The following is a 19801-nucleotide window of genomic DNA, read 5'->3' on the forward strand; positions in this document are numbered from 1 at the left end:
ATTGCAGGCCTGTCCCTCCCTCCCCTGATGCTCATTGCAGGCCTCTCCCTCCCTCTCTCCTGATGCCCATTACAGGCCTCTCCCCAGGAGATCTTTAATTCTGTACCCGTATGCCTTATGACGTGGACCACCAATCATTTTAGTTGCCTTCCACTGGACCGACTCCATCCTGTTTCTATCTTTTTGAAGGTGCTGTCTCCAGAATTGTACGCAATATTCTAAATGAGGTCTCACTACTGGTCATGTCTCTCCCTATACACACAAGCATCCAGTATCCTGCCCCCTTCGCTCTCCCTCCACCCCAATTCCATCCTGTCCCTTAACTCGCCACCACTGTTGCTGCAACCATCATGGGACCTTAGTATACCTTTCCAGGGCTACAGGCTCTGCTCTGGAACAAGGAAGTGGCATTGGAGAGGGTGACCTGGCAATCATGGGGAATTGCATGAAAGTCCTGTGATGGCTGGAAAGCGGCAGGTCCCAGTGTGGCAGCTGCGCACCCCCTTTGCACTTGCATCCAGGATGGACCACTCCCCTTGGTAAGCCACTGCGAACATTTAAGTCCAGGGCACAAGTTAAATGTCTGGGGCTAGACCTCTTTTAATAAAGAGTAAATCAAAAAGGTACCCAAAACTGACCAGATGACCACTGGAGGGATGTAAGCTTGACCCCTACGCACTCCTCCAGTGCTCACTGACTCCCCCCAAAATATTTTTGACTTTGCACTGTGGAGCAGTTCTCCAGTCTCGTTTTCTTTACTCGACTGTGTTATTTCCAGTTGTTATCCTTTGGGTCTCTTGAGAGCGGGTTTTACTTCAATTTAGGACCCCTCAGGAAGGAGTGTGTTTTCATAACACGGACCGTGTTGGGTCCCGGTTTTCCACACAATTGGACCGTATCAGGATACAAACTGTTCCATGTTTTAGTGTAAATCATTTTTTATTGATGTACAACCAGAATACAAACAAAACAGTGCAAACACAACAAAGTCGAGAAAAACCCTAGTACAATGCGCGATTTGCATGTACACCCCCACCCTGCCTCCTCCCCTTGTGTAGACTCAACTCAGACCTAAACCAAAACCCCAGATCCCACCAAGCCCCCCCTCCCCAAAGAAGAAACAAACAGACTGGGACTGCTGAGCAAGCTGTGTTCTTATGCCGCTCAGCAAGCACCAAACAGAAACGTCCCCAACTCACAATCAGCCTCTCACAGAAACCACTCACACCCTACGAACAGCACAACATCCATACCAGCCATCCACACACAACCAAACACCATATCAAGCACCCTGGGGAAGCATCCAAGGACAAGTGGTATAAGTTTTGCTTCTTACCAAGAACTTGGCATCTTGTACATTACTGCTGCAGTATCCCTTTTTTTGTTTGTTACAGTACATACCTGCCCATATGATAGCTTCCGATGTTATGGCTAGTCCTAATAGAGAAGCAAGTAGGTTCCTGAAGTAGCCTGATGGGCAGTGTAATCAACCAGAGATGGAGACTCAGGCCCATTCTCCATTCTAACCACTATACTTATGCTGGAATCTGTGAGCCTTCCAAACCCCACGTGAGGTGACACCTGCAGGCATAAGCGTCATTGGAGTGGTGTACAGTTCGGTCCAGTAGGTTTTGAGTGGGTTTTGGAAGGCTTACCATACATCATAAGGGGGTTATGGAGATGTGTACCTGGGACCTTTTATGCTCTGCTATGTCTATGTGACCAGTCTAGTACAAACGCTGGCCCCTCCTTCATCCCAATAGCTTGTGTTTTTCATTTGGATGTGGGTTGGTCTTTTTTTTAATGGTCAAAAAAGATAGAGGCACAGAGCACATTTTTGAAAAAACAAGATAAGACATTTTGCAGATTTGAAAATGGTTGTGTTCACTATTGGATTTTTGTGCATATTCCACAAAACGTCTAAACTCAGATTTAGACATCATGTCAAAAATGCTCTCTTAATATCAATTTGAATATTAACACGATAATATTTTATATTTTTTTTGTTTGCTTCTTTGCAAAAGAGTATAGGTTATGTGCAAAGGATATAGGAGTATAGGGCAAAGGATTCACACTTTTTACTGGATCGTGTTTGCATGTACAAACCATTGCCATATTTGCTAAGTCAAAAAAGAGGATACCTGACACACCCCACACCAGTCCTGCCCATGCCCCACCTCCTGTCCCATCCAACGCAGCCGCTTTTACCCACCAACCCCCTACTCAGGCCACCCCAGGGTTGAGTATGGCTTGTGCGAGTCTCCCCTGTCCCAGTACCTCCTCCATTGTTGCAATTTCAAAACTTTGGGCAGCCAGGGTTAGCGATATGATCCTTCTGCTGTTGGCCTGCCCCGGAAGCCATTACTCTGCAGCACTTCCTGTTTCCGTGTAGGTGGGATGCTGCAGAGTGAAGGCTTCGGGGCAGGCCAACAGCAGAAGGATCATATCGTTAGCACTGCTCGAAGTTTTTAAATTGCAGCATCCGAGAAGGTACTGGGGACACAGGAGACTCATAAAAGCCATATCCAACTCTGGGGTGGGGGCGGGACTGGAGAGTGAATCCAAAACCCAGACAAACTCCCTCCTGTTCAGGAAAGTGACCAGACACCTGGACAGTCCTCTAAAAATAGAACATGTCCAGGTAAATTCAGATGTCTGGTAATCCTATATGTGTGCACTATTAGGATAAGATGCGCCTTTTTTGCAGTGCGTGTACTCTTAATGAGATATCTCCCATAACAAACAAAAGTTGAACAAAACATTCTAAAAAATGACATGTAAAAAGTGATCCCTATATATTAGGGGTGGGCAATGATTACAAATTTTTATTGTAATTAATCATGCAATTAAAAAAATGTTATCAGGCTTAATCATAGCATGCAAAGGCCAAATAGGAAGTTGTGTCTGGAAGGGGCAGGGCACAGTAGGGGGAAGGCACAGAGAGCATGTGGGAATTATTGCCTCTGCTAGCAACACTTTGAGGAGCCAGACCTGTTGAGCTAAACACGGGAAGATGGGAGAAAAGATGCTGGACCACGGGATAGGAAACAGGAGTGAAAGCAATGCTGGACAACATAATGAAGTAAAAAATTTTGGTCAGTTAAAAAATTAATCATAGCTAAAATTTTAATGAATTAATTGAATAGTGCATTAAATGTCCATCGGTACTATATATGTTACCTTAATTGTTAATGTAACTGTTCCAGTATGGAGATCTCCCTGTCCCCCAAAGCTCTCCATCAATGCTCCTTATTCCTGTCCAGCAGCACCTCCTATTCTAGGACAGAGGTCCTTACACATAGCTGTGCCAGTTCACTCATGTCTACCTGGCATCTTTTGCTATTCCAGAACTAGGCCTCTTTTGCTTAGAGGCAATCATGAAAGTTGGTATTGTGGGCAAACATCTCATAGGAATTTGGTTAATCCCAGGAAACTCATTTCACTATACTCATTTCTATCAAATTCCAAGCCCAGTCTGCAGAGTGTACTAGCTTTTCTTAGCTCACCACTTTTTAATGTGGCATTATACAATATGGTCTGCAGTGAGATAAAAAGCGTCAGTTCCACTTTTCCTCAGAGTCTGAACACCCTGCCAGTAGCAATCACTCCTGATGTGTTAATATTAATAGTACTCTATGTTTCAGCCTGATGCCACAACAATTTCCTTTTAACACCGAGTAAAATGATCATCAATTCATGTATTGGCAGAAACAAATTCAAATTTACAGCAGAGGGACTGCTCATGTAAATAATTACATTCTGTGACTTTTTTCCAGTCCTTGCTGCCAAACTGCTGCCTCCCTTGGGCATACTATTTTTGTGAAGGGGATTCACAGGCTAGCAGCAGGGTTGGTGTGCATCTATCAAAGAAGAGAAGTGTCTTCAGGGGCAGACTAGCTAATTACTGAAGAGGGCAGGATGATCAAAGTCCCCATGTAATTATAAGCCCTCAGGTAAGTGAATCACTAAATACAAATGGAAAAAGGGAGCAATGTCTGGAAAGCAGTATATACTAATGCTCAAAGTATGGGAAACAAGGTTCTGGGTCTAGAGGCTGTGATGGAAGAGGCTGAGTTGGATTTAGTGGTGATCACAGAAACGTGGTTCACGGAGAACCATGACTGGGATATAATTATACCAGGCTATTATATGTTCAGGAAAAACAGGATAGGAAGAAAAAGAGGGGGGGGGATTGGTGTTATATGTTAAAGATCACATTAAAGCCACACAATTGCAGGATCTGCAGGGTAAAGAAGAGGTACTCTGGGTCAATCTGGAAAAAGGGAATGGGAAATTTATTTACTGTATATTAGTGTAATATACAGGCCTCCTTCACAGACAGAAGTTGGCAGAGATTTAATAGTAGACATTCAAAATATAGCTGTAAAAGAGAAAATATTACTAATAGGCGATTTTAACATGTCAGATTAGGGTCTCTCTATTGTGGGATCTTCTAGAAGTAGGGAGATCCGGGATTCTCTACAAGAACTGTTCCAGCAGTTGGTATGTAATGGAACCTATGCGAGATGGGGCCATACTGGACATAGTACTTACAAACGGGGAAAGTATGTCTGATGTTTACAGTAGGTGATCATCTAGCATCCAATGATCACTACATGGTGTGATTTAATATTAATACAGGTTTAAAGAGGGCTCATTGAAAGGTAAAGGTTCCACACTTTAAAAAAAAGTAACTTTGTTCAGATGGGGTATTACAATCAGGAATTGTCCGGATGGAATATCTGGAAGACGTAGGAAAGCAGTGGGCAAAACTGAAACAATTCATTGTAAGGGCAACAAACCATTTTGTAAGGAAAATATGTAAATGTAAGAGGAAAAGAAGATTGTTTACTGCTTTGGTTCTCAAAAGTAGTAGCTGAAAAGGTAAGGAAAAAGAAGTTAGTTTTCATAAACTACGAAAGATAACAGAAAGAGGAAAATAGGCTAAAATATCTGGAAAAGTTAAGAGAGGCTGGTCAAGTAGTCAGGAAAGCAATAATGCAACTGGAAGAAAAATAGCTGACATAGTAAAATGGGGGGGGACAAGACTTTTTTTTAGATATATTAGTATTAGAAAGAAGTGCAAAAGTGGCATTGTGAGACTCAAAGGTGAAGGGGAGAAATAAGTAGAAGCAGATAAAGATAAGGCTGAATTGCTTAATAAATATTTCTGTTCTGTGTTCATAGCTGAAGAACCGGGAGCGAGACCACAGAAGACAAATGCTAGTAGGGATGGAGGTGTGGTAGACCCTGATCAATTTTCAGAGGATTGTGTTCGTGAGGAGATAGCTAAAGATGGACAATGCGATGGAACTGGATGGTGTACATCAGAGGGTACTGAAGGAACGGGAAGTTCAGGCGGCTCTGCTGGCTGACCTTTCCAATGCATCTCTAAATTTGGACATGGTCCCTCTCCACAAAAGTGAAAGTAAGGAAGAATTAGGGAACTACAGGCTGGGAAGTCTGAATTCTGTGGTAAGTAAATTCATTTAAATGCTTTTAAAAACAGAGAATAGCAATGTTTCTGGAATCCTGTGGCTTACGGGAACACAGGCAACATAGATTAACTAGAGGTAGGTCTTGTCAGACAAATCTGATCAATTTCTTTGACTGCTTGACCAGAGAATTGGATAGAGGGAGTGCACTAGATGTGGTGATAGTTTGTGATGATCTTAAGGTGACCAAACAGGTCAAAAAGGTGACAGCGAACGTTAGAAGGATGCTAGGTTGCATACCCAACTACAGACACCCACCCCCAGAAATCCACACATCACATGGGGTAGGGAGAAACTTTGCAGCCAGCTCCCTGATACCTACAGAGATGTTACACAAGGGCCCCACAGCCTGCGCTCTAAGCCTTTAATAAATCAGCAGGCAAGCAGCTCCCTGGGGAACGGACCCCAAGTTCCGGAAGGGACACAAAGCAGGCTGATTCCGCAGGTACTCAAAGAAATTGGCCTTGGAGCAGCAGTCCTCCCATACGGGACTGCATCCTTTCTTTGGCGGAGTAAGCCCAAGAAGGAGACCTCTGAGCACTGAAGCTACGCAGAAAAATCTGAAGACCAACAGCAAAAATACCTGAAAACAACAAAATAAAGCAGAGCAGATTAGAACACATCTTCTGAGTTCACTCACAGAAGGAAAAACTGAAGAGGGAGCTGTTCTTCAGTACAGAAGTGGGGGGAGTTCAGAGTTTTAAAGTGATACCCTTCTGCAGATTCACAACTATTGAGAATTAACAGCTATTGTACAGAATCCTATGTCTTTGCTACTTATTTAGTACCTTATAAGGGCTCATATACTAATTCTGTGGTAAATGTGCTGATTAGCACAGAAATGCCCACTCTCTGCCTTTGACATGCCCCCTCCACAGAAAAGATTTAGCACTCAGTTTCCAGATTCAGAACTGCCAAAGGACATCTGAGCATGTCCCATGATACATCATTTTTTGTTGCAGCAAGGGCATACTAGCGCTTATCACAACTTAATAAAAATCTCTAAGGCAGATTTTAGAATTTCAAAGACAGTGAAGCACCATTCAAATATAATAATGAAATCACCTTTGTTTTTATCTTGCCAGGGTTTTGAAACAGTAATAAATTGAGAAGTTGCACACACACATTACAGTATATTTAACTTAAAGCAATATTACAGAATTTTCCAGATGTTAACACATAAATTATAGTGGGCATAGGCAGTAATCCAACAGTTTAAAAATTACTGAATCTAATTTTTATTTTTTTGGAAATAATTTAAACGGCAACAGTTTTCAAACTCCTTTAAAACCTACAGTCGCTGGAATTTTTGCTTCAGTAAACATGCACCATGCCATAGAGAAAAGTCCAAAACAGGACATAAGTGAAAAGGCCACCTATGAGGCCACCTGTGAAAAGGGGTCTTCGTGATTTGAAATACTTATTCCACCGTCGTCCTGATTTTAGAACTAGAAGCAAGGAGAGGAGAAAGGAGGCCAGGAAGTAAAAGATGAAGCCATATAACGCTGTCAGCCCAAGAATCCCTGCTGTTGCTCCCGAGAGGGCAGACACAGATGTTCTACAATAGTCAAGAATTGCAGCATTCCCTCTGACTGCTGCCTCACTGATGAACTGGGGGCCTTCTCGTTTTGCCACCACTGCAGCCATCCCAGGAGGATAATCTAAGAACAGGAAAAAAAAAATGCTTTATACCATAGGATTTAATTACAATGTACCCCTTATTGGCAACCCATGCCACAAAATATTAACATTTGAAAGAAAAATCTAGCTGTCAAAAAAAAATTTGCTCCGATTCAAACCACAAATTACATACAGTCCCCAGGTTAAGAACAGTTTTAGCCCATGTTCTGCACACAGCTTCTACGGAACAGTTTATTTCCAATTGGCATTTTTATCCACGTATCTTTACCATAGGACTTCATAGGGACCCCTGAAGAAGACATTCTGTCAAAACACAGACCGTGTTGGGTCTAGGGTCCAAAGCTTTTCAGTGGACTGCATCCTAGAGGTTTTTATGTGGTTTGCCAAGTTTTAATATTAATAAAGTCCATCTTAGGAACATCATTTCTCCACATTGTGTTTTTAGTTCTTCTTGGATTTGTCTGTGGAGATCATTGGGTCAATTCTCTTGATTTCCTGTAGGCAATCAGCTGGTGCCAGCACCTCGCCTTCTCTCTGTGTGTCTTTCTTGCCAGCACTGGCGGTTCAGGGCTCGTCTGGAGGGCCTTCGCGCATGCGTGTGATGTCATTGCATTGATGAAGGCACACTTCCAGATGCCTCGAGCTGTGGCCATTACGTTTACTGCATACTGTGCCACGGCTCGACAAAGTTTGCGATACACTGCATTAAAGAAACAGTTCTCAAAATAAATTACCGTAGTTTAAATAGAAAGAAAAGATAGGAGGTTTACACTTATTTTTGTTCTTCATCAGTTCCACTGTTGCCTCTCCACCATCATATCCAACATTTCTTCCTCATGCATCAGTACCTCATACTTCTCCCACCACCATGCCTAATATTTCTTTCTCTCTCCCTATGCCGAACAATTCACCTGCTTTCTTCATTTCCCCATATGCACCATCTCTCTTTACCTCTCACTCAGACACCCACAAATCTCCCTTTTTATTCCTTCCCCACCTCAGAATCTCTTTCCCTCACTCCTTCCATTCTTCCATCCTATGTCCCAAGTTCATGCTCCCCTCCCTCCATTCTGTCTTAAGTTCATTCTCCCACCCTCCTTTCTTCCTTTGACCGAAGTTTGTGCTCCCTCCCTTCCTTCCTTCTGTGTCCCTACGCAACCCTACCTATCCCTTCCTGTGCCAACACACCTCTTCTTCCTCCCTTCCTGTCCAAATGCAACCCTCTTCCTCCCTTTCATATCCCAATGTGCCCCTCGTCGTCATTCCCTCCGTTCTGTGTCCCAAATTCATGCCTCTCGTGGGCGTTTACCTCCTCTGGCTGGTTCTTCTCTTTGCAAAGCCACGGCCAACCCAGAAGCCTTCCTTCAAGTCAGAGGGTATTCTTAAACTGGGAACTGCCTGTACTCAGTGGTAAAGTTTCAAGTTTCAAGTTTGACCTTTATTTGATGGATCGCTTATAATAACATCTAAGCGATGTACAGTGTTAAAAACCATCAGAATGTGGTAATACATTTAGTTTATAATAGTCACTCAAAAGACAGACAAAATTAGACAAACAGGAGGGGGTGGGAAGAAAGGGGAAAAGTTACAATGTTGTTTTTTGTTAGAAATTGACATCAAAGGGAAAACACATCGGGTAATAATAGGTTAGGATGAGATAGGAAGAATATTGGAACTTAAAAGATGATATTTCATGTGTCAAACGCGTCTTGAAATAAGTAAGTTTTTAAAATTTTTTTAAAAGCAACCAGGTCAGTTTCGTTTTTAATGAAATTTGGAAGGGAGTTCCACAGTGAAGGGGCTTTTACAGAAAATATATCATTTCGCCTAGTGCCTATGACTTTTAATGAAGGGACTGAGAGCAATTGTGATGAAGAGGATCTAAGAGAACGAGAAGTTTTGTGTGGGACTATCATTTTTGTAATATATTGAGGTTCACTGAAGGTTAATGTTTTGTATACCAGAAATAAAATTTTAAACGTAATTCGATGGGTTATAGGAAGCCAGTGTGATTTAATTAGTAAGGGGGTGACATGGTCAAATTTCTTTGCGTTATGAATTAATTTGATTGCTGTATTTTGGATAATTTGGAGACGTCTATTTTCTTTTTGAGTTATATTAATTAGAAGGGAATTGCAGTAATCCAATTTGGAAATAATGAGAGAGTGAACTAATATATTGAGAGTGGCATATTCAGTTTATTCAACAAGCTTTTGAAGGTTTTAACTGTTTTTCTGCATCTAAATATAAACCTCTTAAAAATATCAAATGCCAACAATTTTTGCAAGACTCATATTTACGCGCAGAACAAGCACTGAAATGCCCATGTCCAAAGCAAAATCAAAGTGTCAATACACAAGAAGTGCACAAGTGCATACAGTACTCCCTTTACATTTGCTGCAGGGTTTCTATGCATAAAATTAACTTATTGCATTCTGTAGCATTACACTCACAGATGTTATGCACTCAGACAAACTCCTTTCCTGTGCAGAGAAAGGGTTAAGCTGCTAGGTGCACATTAATAGCATTGGTTTTGGAAATAAGATCTTCGATTGTTTCCAAAATTGGGCCCCTATGCACCCCAATGCTCTTTCACTGTTAAGAACTTCTGCATCACCCAACGAATTCATAAGGTAAGACCGACGATTCTTTCGGAGATACCAAGTCACACGCATTCGGCGGCTCTCGCACTCACGCACGTCAAGCATTCGGGGAGCGCTCTACCTTCCCCAGGGTCTGCCATTGTTTTCTCTTATCTCCTCCTCTCCTCTCTGTCCGCAATTCGGCATCTCTCCCTCACTCCTTTCTTGCAAAATGCCACCGTCAGGCCCATACCTGAGGTCACCCGCTACCCGTCCCGCAGTTTTCCTTCTCCGGCGCCCCGTCCTCTTTGAAGCAACTTCGCTCCCTCGTCCCGACCTGCGGAAACAGGAACTTGCGTCAGAGGAGGGTGGGCTGCTGGGGAACTTTAAAAGGTTACGTCAGAAGAGGGCGGGGCACCGGAGAAGGAGAGCCGCGGGATTTGTTTCGAGCGATGTCATTGTCAGGATGATCGCACCAATCAGGAGCTTCTGGCTTTAGTTCTTCGACGTCTGTCACGTCAGAGCTGGCCCTGGGATTGGAGGAGGAAGGAATCAAGGGAATATAAAGAACAGTTACACTGTCCTTTCCACTGTATTATCTCTCGTATTCTGTTTACCGAATTCATAGCCATGTCGCTGACTGTCCAGCTCTTCTTATTTGTACTTGCTTTCAGTGTACTTGTATTCATTGATTCTATATTGTAACCTCGCTGACTGTCCAGCGCTTCTTATTAATACTTGCTTTCATTGATTCTATTTTGTATCTTATCGCTAACTGTCCAGCTCCTCTTATTGTAAACCGCCTCGAACTACCATGGCTTTGGCGGTATATAAGAAAATAAATTATTATTATTATTATTATATACGCCAATGTGCCAATGTAAAAAATATCAGCTTAAACTGTGGGGTCCTTTTATCAAGCCGCTCTAGTGGGGTTAGCCCGTCAGCCATTTCATCACGCGCTAACCACCGCGGCTGGCTAAAAAACTAACGCCTGCTCAATGCAGGCGCTAGCGGCTAGCGTAGCAGGCGGTTTAACGCGCTTTAAACCCCCTACCACAGCTTGATAAAAGGACCCCTGTGTCTCTCAAACTTTTTTTTTAGCTCCGGCACACTAAACGGAGCAAATTTTATCCCAGGACAAGCAGGCAGGTATTCTCACTAGTGGGTGATGTCATCCGACAGAGCCCCGATGCGGACGTCTCACAAGCACACTTACTTGAAGAAACTTCAGAAGTTTCGAGATGCCCACACCGCGCATGCGCGAGTGCCTTCCCGCCCGATGCACCGGGCGTGTCTCCTCAGTTCTTTTCTTTCTGCGGAGCTGAGAAGTTTTGCTTCAATTCTCTGCGCTGAGTGAACCCATGTTCTTGCCTTCTAGTACCACGGTTTTGGGTTATTTTCCTCTTAATCGTGTGTTTCATTTTGTCGTTTATTGTTTTTTTTAAAAAAAAAATTTCTTCCGGAGATTCGACCGGGTCGGCCGCGTGGCTGAGGCCCCGCTCCTTCGATCTAGCGGCGGAGCTTTTTCGGCCTATGTCCCGGCCGATTACCAGTTTTAAAAAGTGCATCAAGTGCCAGCGTGCGATTTCGTTGACGGACCCGCATCGACGCTGCCTGCAGTGTCTTGGTCCAGAACATCTTCCGAAATCGTGCCGGCCTTGTTCCACTCTAACAGCACGTGCTTTTAAGCGTTACTGTTTCCTGTGGGAGTCGATGTTTAAGATGGAAACTGCTAAGGAACCTTCGGCTTCGACTTCGGCTGGCGCTTCGCCTGTACCTGCGAAGTCGCCTTCTACTCCTGCTGCATCGGGTCTCTTGAAGCCGGCCTCCGTCCCGACTTCGACCCCCATCTCCTGCTTCTGTGCCTTCTTCGGTCTCCTCAGATCAGGTACCTCCTCAGACCATTCCCCCGGTGGTTATTAAAGTGCCGAAAGCTTCTAAGCCTAAGCACTCGACCACTTGGGATCGCGAAGACCGTTCAGGAGGTCCCACTTCGAGTGCGGCTCCCCCCTTGTCGGCTTCGCTGTGGTCGATCATGGAGGCCCAATTCATTGATATAATGATGGCCCAAGTGGCTTGCCACGATCCAGGCTGGGCAAGCAGTACCTCCTCATGGGGGCGAGCCTCCCCCTCCTCCTCCCCCTCGCCGCTCGCTCTCGCCGCTCGGGGAGGAGGAGCGGCACTTGGCGGCCAGTTCAACGAGGCATGCTTCGTTTAGTGGAACCTATCCCCCTTCAGGGCGAAGATATTTGGGATGTGCCTTCAGGTGGTCGAAGCCTGGGCATCGTCAGGAGGAATTCTTCCGCAGTCCCTTCCAGGCATGGAATGCGGCTTGAGAGGCATCAGCCCATCCTCCACTTCGCTCTACAGCCTCCAGCCCCATCTATTCTTTGGAGGCCTCTGGGGAACCATCTAGGCATCGCCGGTCCAGATCTCCTTCGAGACACAGGGAGGGGCATCGTTCCAGGCATTCTTCGAGGCACTCCTCTAGGCATTCTACAGTCTCGCCTCAGAAGAAACTTCCTCGTGTGGGGTATTCATCTTCGGATATCTCCCCTCCTCCGGGCCTGGAGTACGAGGATGTCTACGGCTCTTTCTCTCCTTGTCGATCCCAAGTCTCCTTGGATCCGGATGCATCGACTTCATCCAGCCCGTCCCGCAGGCCTGTGTTGGTGGACCAGTTGTCTTTTTCGTCTTTTCTCAGGCAGATGGCGGATGATCTTGACATCACCTTGGACTCAGGTTCCCGATACTCCAAGGAATACCTGGATACCATGCATCTGCCTCATCCCCCTGCCGAGTCTCTTCACCTGCCTCTGCACAAGCTCCTCGACCAAACCTTCATGCGATGTTTTGAAACCCCGTACTCTATTCCTGCCGTCCCTGGCAAACTGGATGCAAGGTACTGTACGGTGCATCATAAGGTATTTGAGGGCTCTCAGCTCTCCCATCAGTCCCTGTTGGTCGAGTCCTCCCTCAAACGATCTCATCCGTCCCAGGTGTATGCCTCGGTGCTACCGGGCAGAGAGGGCCGGACTATGGATAAGTTCGGGTGGCGCATCTACCAGAACTCGATGATGGCATCTCGAGTTCTCAATTACACTTTCCATTTTGCCACCTATTTGGAGTTCTTCCTGCCTGTGCTTCGGAAGTTTACACCTTACATTGAATCTCAGGCTCGTTTTGAATTCGAGGAGGTAGTCGAGGCGCACCTTCAACTGCGCCTTCAACTGATGCAATCCTCATACGATGCCTTTGAGCTCTCGGCAAGGGCTGCTGCCTGTTCCGTGGCCAAGCGTCGTTTGGCCTGGCTTAGAATCATTGACATGGATCCGAACCTCCAGTACAGACTTGCCAATGTCCCCTGTGCGGGTGCGGATTTATTTGATGAATCGATTGAGACCGTGACGAAGAAACTGTCGGACCATGAAAAATCTTTCCAGTCCATCCTTCGTCCCAAGCCTAAGCCTGCTCAGTCTCGTCCCTCTCGACCGCCCTTGATCTATCAGCGGTGTTACACTCCCAGGCAGGCTCCTGCTGCGAGGCAACCTGCGAAAAGACAACCCCCGCAGAAGTCTCAGCAAAAACCTCAACCCTCTGTTGTACCCAAGGCTCCAAGAGAGTATCCTTCCAACTTGACCCAGACCGCCCTTCTTCTTCAGGAAGCTCAGGCTTTGCTCTGGCTTCGGGCCGTTGAGCCGGTCCCTGTGGACCAACACAACCGGGGGTTTTACTCCTGGTACTTCCTTGTTCCGAAGAAGACGGGCGACCTGCGTCCAATTCTGGACCTCCGGGTACTCAACAAGTTCCTGGTCAAGGAGCGATTTCGCATGCTGACCCTGGCTTCTCTCTACCCCCTCCTCGAGCAGAATGACTGGTTATGCTCTCTGGATCTCAAGGAGGCCTACACTCACATTCCAATTCATCCGGCCTCTCGCAAATTCCTCAGATTTCGGGTGGGACATCTGCATCTGCAGTATCGAGTGCTTCCATTCGGCCTGTCCTCATCTCCCAGAGTCTTCACAAAGTGCCTGGTCATGGTGGCTGCTGCACTCCGAAACTTTGGTCTTCAGGCATTTCCCTACCTCGACGACTGGCTCATCAAAGCCGCCTCGGCTCCAGGGATCATCTCGGCGACCCGAACGACTATCTGGTTCCTGCAGAGTCTGGGGTTCGAAATCAACTTCCCCAAATCTCATCTGCAACCGAACCAGTCTCGCCCCTTCATCGGGGCAGTTCTCGATACTATTCAACTCAGAGCATTCCTTCCTCCTCTATGCCGGGATGCTCTCCTTCATCGCTGCCAGTCGGCGTCTTCTCGCAAATCCATTTCAGCGAGACACATAATGGTTCTCCTGGGCCACATGGCCTCTACAGTTCATGTGACGCCTTTTGCCAGACTTCACCTCAGAATTCCTCAGTGGACCCTGGCATCTCAGTGGACACAGGTGTCAGATCCTTTGACTCGCCACATCATAGTCACTCCTGCTCTTCAGCAGTCTCTGCGCTGATGGATGATCTCTTCAAATCTATCCAAAGGTTTGCTGTTTCACACTCCCCCCCACCAGAAGGTTCTCACGACCGATTCCTCAACCTATGCATGGGGGGCTCATCTGGATGGTCTTCGCACTCAAGGCTTCTGGACCAGTGCGGACCGGCTGTACCATATCAATCTGCTGGAACTCAGGGCGATTTTCAATGTTCTTCAGCGTTTCAACATCTGCTTCACGACCTGGTGGTCCTCATTCGCACGGACAATCAAGTCGCCATGTATTATGTCAACAAACAGGGTGGCAAGGGATCGGCCTCCCTCTGCCAGGAAGCTCTCAGAGTCTGGGATTGGGCGATTCGCCACAACACCTTCCTCAAAGCTGTCTACATTCAGGGGAAGGACAATGCCTTGGCGGACAACTTAAGTCGCCTCCTCCAGCCTCACGAATGGGCCCTCCATTCCAGGCCCCTTCATCAGATCTTCTCTCAGTGGGGGACGCCTTAGATAGACCTCTTTGCGGCTCCCCATAACTTCAAACTGCCTCAGTTCTGCTCCAGGATCTACACTCCTCATCGCCTCGAGGCAGATGCTTTTCTTCTGGACTGGAGGAATCTCTATATGCATTTCCTCCGTTTCCTCTCATTCAAAAGACTCTGGTCAAGCTGAAATCAGACCATGCCACCATGATCCTGATAGCTCCTCAATGGCCCAGACAGCCTTGGTACTCCCTTCTACTTCAACTCAGCAGCAGGGAGCCATTCCTACTTCCAGTGTTTCCTTCACTGCTTACTCAGCATCAAGGATCTCTGCTCCACCCCAACCTGCAGTCTCTCCACCTGACAGCTTGGTTCCTCTCAACATGACTCCTCGCCAGTTTTCTAAAGCGGTGAGAGATGTACTGGAGGCTTCTCGGAAGCCTGCTGCTAGACAATGCTACTCCCAAAAGTGGACTAGATTTTCTACCTGGTGTTTTTTCTAATCGTAAGGAGCCTCCCTATCTTCTGTGTTGGACTATCTTCTACACCTGTCTCAGTCTGGCCTCAAGTCTACATCCATCCGAGTCCACCTGAGTGCTATTGTGGCTTTCCATCAGCCTCTACAAGGGAAACCTCTATCTGCTCATCCTGTGGTTTCCAGATTTATGAAAGGACTTTTCCATGTCAATCCTCCTCTCAAACCTCCTCCAGTGGTTTGGGATCTCAATGTTGTCCTTTCTCAACTTATGAAACCTCCTTTTGAGCCTCTCAACAAGGCTCCGCTGAAGTTTATTATCACTTGGAAAGTAGTTTTTCTTGTTGCCCTCACTTCTGCCCGCAGAGTCAGTGAGCTTCAGGCCTTGTTGGCGGATCCACCTTTCACAGTATTCCATCATGACAAGGTGGTCCTCCGCACTCATCCGAAATTCCTGCCTAAAGTGGTCTCTGAATTTCATCTCAATTGATCAATAGTTCTTCCAGTGTTTTTTCCAAAGCCTCATTCTCACCCTGGAGAATCAGCTCTTCACACTCTGGACTGTAAACGTGCTTTGGCTTTCTACCTGAATAATAATAATAATAATAATAACTTTATTTTTGTATACCGCCATACCCCAAAGAGTTCTAGGCGGTTCACATTAGTTAAACAGAGATTACAAGTGGTTACATATCAAATTGATCATAGAGTAGCAGACAGCAAGGAGAGAGTATTTACAAGTGATTACATATCAAATTGATCATAGAGTTGCAAACAGCAAGGAGAGAAGTAGTGGGAAGAGGAGGGAGAACGGGGGAGGGGCGAGGATCAGAAGGGGGGGGAGAGGATTGGAAAGAGGCATTAAGGGTCTTGGTCTCGGAATGGTCTCGGAATCGCACCAAACCACACAGAACTGCTCCTCAACTTTCCGTCTCCTTTGATCCGAACAAGTTGAGACGCCCTGTCTCGAAGCGTACCATCTCCAACTGGATGGCGGCTTGCATCTCTTTCTACTATGCCCAGGGTGGATTACCCCTTCCCTGTAAAGTCACAGCCCATAAGGTCAGAGCGATGGCGGCCTCTGTAGCCTTCCTCAGATCGACACCGATTGAGGAGATTTGTAAGGCTGCCACTTGGTCCTCGGCTCATACTTTCACCTCTCACTATTGTCTGGATGCTTTTGGCCAAACAGTGTTACAAAATTTGTTCTCCTAAGTTGCCAACTCTCCCATCATCCCATTGAGGTTAGCTTGGAGGTCACCCTCTAGTGAGAATACCTGCTTGCTTGTCCTGGGATAAAGCAATGTTACTTATCGTAACAGTTGTTATCCGGGGACAGCAGGCAGCTATTCTCACGTCCCACCCACCTCCCCTGGGTTGGCTTCTCTGCTAGCTACCTGAACTGAGGAGACACGCCCGGTGCATCGGGCGGGAAGGCACTCGCGCATGCGCGGTGCGGGCATCTCGAAACTTCTGAAGTTTCTTCAAGCAAGTATGCTTGTGAGACGTCCGCATCAGGGCTCTGTCAGATGACATCACCCACTAGTGAGAATAACTGCCTGCTGTCCCTGGATAACAACTGTTACGGTAAGTAACATTGCTTTTTTCGCAGCACATTATAATTGAAATTTATAAACTTGCAAAACCAACAAAAAATTAAAATTGAGAGTTATTTATTTAAAATTCTTTAAGCTATGTATGGATAATTGTAACAACGGTGAAACTAAAGTAGATAGAATAGAATTGCTCATCAATGCGATGGATGTGCTTGTTTTTGGAGTGCAAATTAAAGTTTGCAAAGATCCAAACGGTAACAAAGCCTTGATTACTTTGTTGCTCAAGTTAAGACAATTACTGCATAAAAATACAATTACTTGCCATTAGATTTCAAGGGCCAATCACTTCAAAGATTGAGACTTGTCTGGGTAGTTGTATCTTTATGCATACAGACACTCATAACATCGACAGATTCTTGCATATGTGACATGCATGTCATCTAGTCTAGTGTATACTTATGAAGGGAACTTGTAAAAATAAAGTAAAATTCTGGAATCTCTTGTGGCACACCCGGAATTTCTTTGGGACACACAGTTTGAGAGACACTGGCTTAACTTTACATTTTGTTTATGTTTACTGAAACTTGATGAAACTTTACTGAAGCTTGACTTTGATAGATCAACAGTTTACATGAGTTGCTATATTTGTGTTTGGAGTACATGGATACAGTGGCATACCAGGAAGGGCGGTTCACCCCGGGTTCACACTGTAAGGGGGTGCACAGCTGATACACTTCACGCTACACTGCCACTGCTGCTTTCCTGTCCACCTCCTCCAACATCACTTCCTTGTTCCAGAGCAGAGCCGGCAGCCGTGGGAAGGTGCAGGAAGGTCCTGTGATGACTGAATTTAAGTTTACAGCTGCTGCTGCTGCTGGTTTGAGAAGCATACAACAGCGGTGGGGGGGTGAGGGGGCAAGATACTGAATGGCATTGGAGTGGAGGGAGAGAGATGGGAGCAGGATACTGGTATGGAAGGGTAGTAGAGGGAGAGAAAGGGGGTAGATGCTGATAATGTGCAGGGAGAGGGAGAGAGAGAGACAGAAGAGGGAAGGATACTGGATGTAATTGGGTTGGAGGGAGAGAAAGGGCATATGCTGATGGAAGTGGGGGTGAAGGAAGAGAGAAGGGGCATATGCTGATGGAAGAGGGGTGGATGGAGAGAGAGAAAGGGCAGATATTGGATGTTAGTGGGGAGGAGAGAGGGAGAGCCTATGCTGGATGGAAGTAGGGATGGAAGAGAGAAGGGAGCAGATGCTGGATGGAAGTGGGTAGGAGAGAGAGAAAGAGGGGGGCAGACACTGAATAGAAGTGGACAGAAGGGGCAGACATAGAATGGAAGTGGAGAGGAGAAGATGCTGGATGGAAGAGGTAGAGAAAGAGAGCACATGATGGAAGGAGAGGATAAAAAAGGGCACATACTGGATGGGAGGAAGAGGATAGAGTTAGTGAAATACTGGAGGGGTGAGGGAAAGAGGTGGCAAGCTGTAGGTAGACACAGTGAAAAGGGAAATTGAGGACTGGATAGTAAGAATTTAATCTAGACAGATGTAGAAAATAAATTGAGAAGGAAGATAAGGGAAGAAAAGGGAAGGGAGAGCAGAGAGTGAAATGCCAGATGATGGGGATGGGGGATGGAGAGGGAAGGAAATGCCAGACCATGGTGGTTTGGGAAAGGGAAGAAGAGAAGAGAGATGCCAGACCATTGGGGGAGGGGAGGGAAGTAGATGGATGCCAGACCAATGGGGGTGGAGGGAGAGATGGAAGGGGGGACGTAGACAGTTTCTGGAAGGGAATTAGAAGAAGAGAAGATGCCATATGGAAAGGGCAGATTGAGGGCTGACAGTGGATGGAAGGAAGAGAGTGATGAGAAGATGAGGAAAGCAGAAATCAGAGAAGACAAAGGTAGAAAAAAAGTTTTGTTTTGTTTTTCAAATGATCTTTATTAACAACTGCATAGGAACATACAACTAGGAGCAGAATAATCAGAAACATAAAACAGAGCAGTCAGAAAATAGCACGGGAGACTATGACAACATTTTTACTTAGGATAAAATAGTATTGTAGCTGTGTTGATAAATATTTATAAATAGAAAATGGAAATAAGGTGATCCTTTTATTGGACTAATTGTAATACATTTTTGACGAATTCAGAGACCAAAACCCCCTTTCTCGGGTCAGAACAGGATACCGTAACAGCTTTACTGACCCGAGAAAAGAGGTTTTGGCCTCTGAAAGCTAATTGAAAAATGCATTAATGAGTCCAATAAAATGGTATTATTTTATTCTCCATTTTTGTTTTATTTCCTCCCCCCCTTTTGGTCCCTTTTTATAAAGCTGCATTAGGCTTTGTTATCGCCAGCCATGGTGTTATTAGCTCCGACGCTCACAGGAATTCTATGAGCGCTGGAGCTTTAACTGCTACAGCCGGCAATAAAAAACCCTAATGCAGCTTCATAAAAGGGTGGTGGGGGGTGGTGGTATTTGTTAATTTGTGATGATTGCTATTTCTCTGTTTTTTTCAAATTTACCTCTGTTATTTTTATATTTTGCCCAATATTAAGGGACATGCATCACTGTTTCTGTTTCTGTGGTGTTGCATTGTAAGCAGAGTCCAGCTTCTTGGTGGTTCAGTTTAACTTTTGTCTACAAATTTCTATTTTACCTCCCCCCTCCCCTTTTTTACAAAACCGCAGTGGTAACAGCTTCAACACTTATAAGAATTCTATGAGCGTCGGAGCTGTTACTTTGTGCAGTTAAGGCAGAGCTTACAGGAATGGGGCAGGGACAGGGACAATGATAAAACTCACGGGGACAGGATGGGGAAATTGAGTTCCTGCAGAGATGGGGACAAATTTGTCCCTGTGTCATTCTCTACTAAGAAACCCATAGGTATAAAATGGACTTCTTAGTATCTAGCAATGAACGGAAATGAAATAAACCACCAAAACTGCCAGATATCCAAAAAGAGCTTTATAAAAAAAACATGATAAAGTGTTGCGTTGAAGGAAAGGATCTTAGAAATCCACGCCGGAAGATCATGCAATTTCTTGAGGGTTTCTTTATTCACCGATCCAAAAA

At 45.5% G+C, this 19801-nt stretch overlaps 1 protein-coding gene across 2 annotated transcripts; it reads right to left on the reverse strand.

The window, feature by feature from the left end:
• Positions 1-6543: 6543 nt before the first annotated feature.
• Positions 6544-10103, reverse strand: EMC6 (ER membrane protein complex subunit 6). Of its 2 annotated transcripts, none has more exons than XM_033921334.1 (2): positions 9972-10103; positions 6544-7156 (listed from the first exon to the last, which is right to left on the reverse strand). In XM_033921334.1, the coding sequence occupies exon 2, from the start codon at positions 7140-7142 to the stop codon at positions 6810-6812; it is 333 nt and encodes a 110-aa protein (XP_033777225.1). In that variant the 5' UTR covers positions 7143-7156; positions 9972-10103; the 3' UTR covers positions 6544-6809. The 2 variants fall into 2 exon arrangements, with proteins under 2 accessions (XP_033777225.1, XP_033777224.1); XM_033921333.1 differs by having other exon boundaries at positions 9861-9991.
• Positions 10104-19801: the final 9698 nt, after the last annotated feature.

The sequence above is a fragment of the Geotrypetes seraphini genome, chromosome 15 (genome assembly GCF_902459505.1).
Source record: "Geotrypetes seraphini chromosome 15, aGeoSer1.1, whole genome shotgun sequence".
In the NCBI taxonomy this organism is placed as follows: Eukaryota; Metazoa; Chordata; class Amphibia; order Gymnophiona; family Dermophiidae; genus Geotrypetes; species Geotrypetes seraphini.